This window comes from Trifolium pratense, linkage group LG7 (genome assembly GCF_020283565.1).
Source record: "Trifolium pratense cultivar HEN17-A07 linkage group LG7, ARS_RC_1.1, whole genome shotgun sequence".
Taxonomy (NCBI): Eukaryota; Viridiplantae; Streptophyta; class Magnoliopsida; order Fabales; family Fabaceae; genus Trifolium; species Trifolium pratense.
Genome location: NC_060065.1, coordinates 37,832,177 through 37,832,706, shown reverse-complemented (window position 1 = coordinate 37,832,706; position 530 = coordinate 37,832,177). Strand labels below are relative to the sequence as shown.

Sequence of the window (530 nt, the reverse complement as noted above, 5' to 3'; positions counted from 1 at the left end):
ACTTCTTCATGCATATTCTTTCAATTCAACAATCAATACTCATTTCATCATCCAAAAGTTCTCTTCTTGTAGCTTGCTTACACAAATAGATTCAAGTGCTCGTTAAAGGGTATATATTGTTTGTTACATTAATTTGTGTTAACACAAAATTTGATCAAAAGATGGATAGTAGCTTAGGTGACATGTTGGTGAAGGTTGCTATGTTCTTCCTTGTCCAAGCTTTGGTATACCTTATCCTTTCCAATTCATCAAACATATTTTCCAAGGACATCAAGAGATCAAACAGCTTCAAACCAGCGCGATCCGTAAGTATTCGCCGGATGCTAGCATATCTCTCTGATTTTCCTCCTGAAGGTGAACCTTCTCCTTCTACAATGAGTCCTCAATCATAAACTACTCAAAGTTAGAATCAAGTTTGTATCAAGACAAATTTGTAAATTATTTATCTTATTGTGAGTGTAGAGAGGCTAATATTGCAAAATTAGGAAACAATTCTAAGTAAATTATTGGTTTGGGGGTATTCAATTCTT

At 34.2% G+C, this 530-nt stretch overlaps 1 protein-coding gene across 1 annotated transcript; it reads left to right on the top strand.

Annotated features, from left to right (window-relative positions):
• On the top strand, positions 1 to 530 carry LOC123898226. Its single transcript, XM_045949127.1, has one exon. The coding sequence runs from the start codon at positions 162 to 164 to the stop codon at positions 390 to 392; it is 231 nt and encodes a 76-aa protein (XP_045805083.1). The 5' UTR covers positions 1 to 161; the 3' UTR covers positions 393 to 530.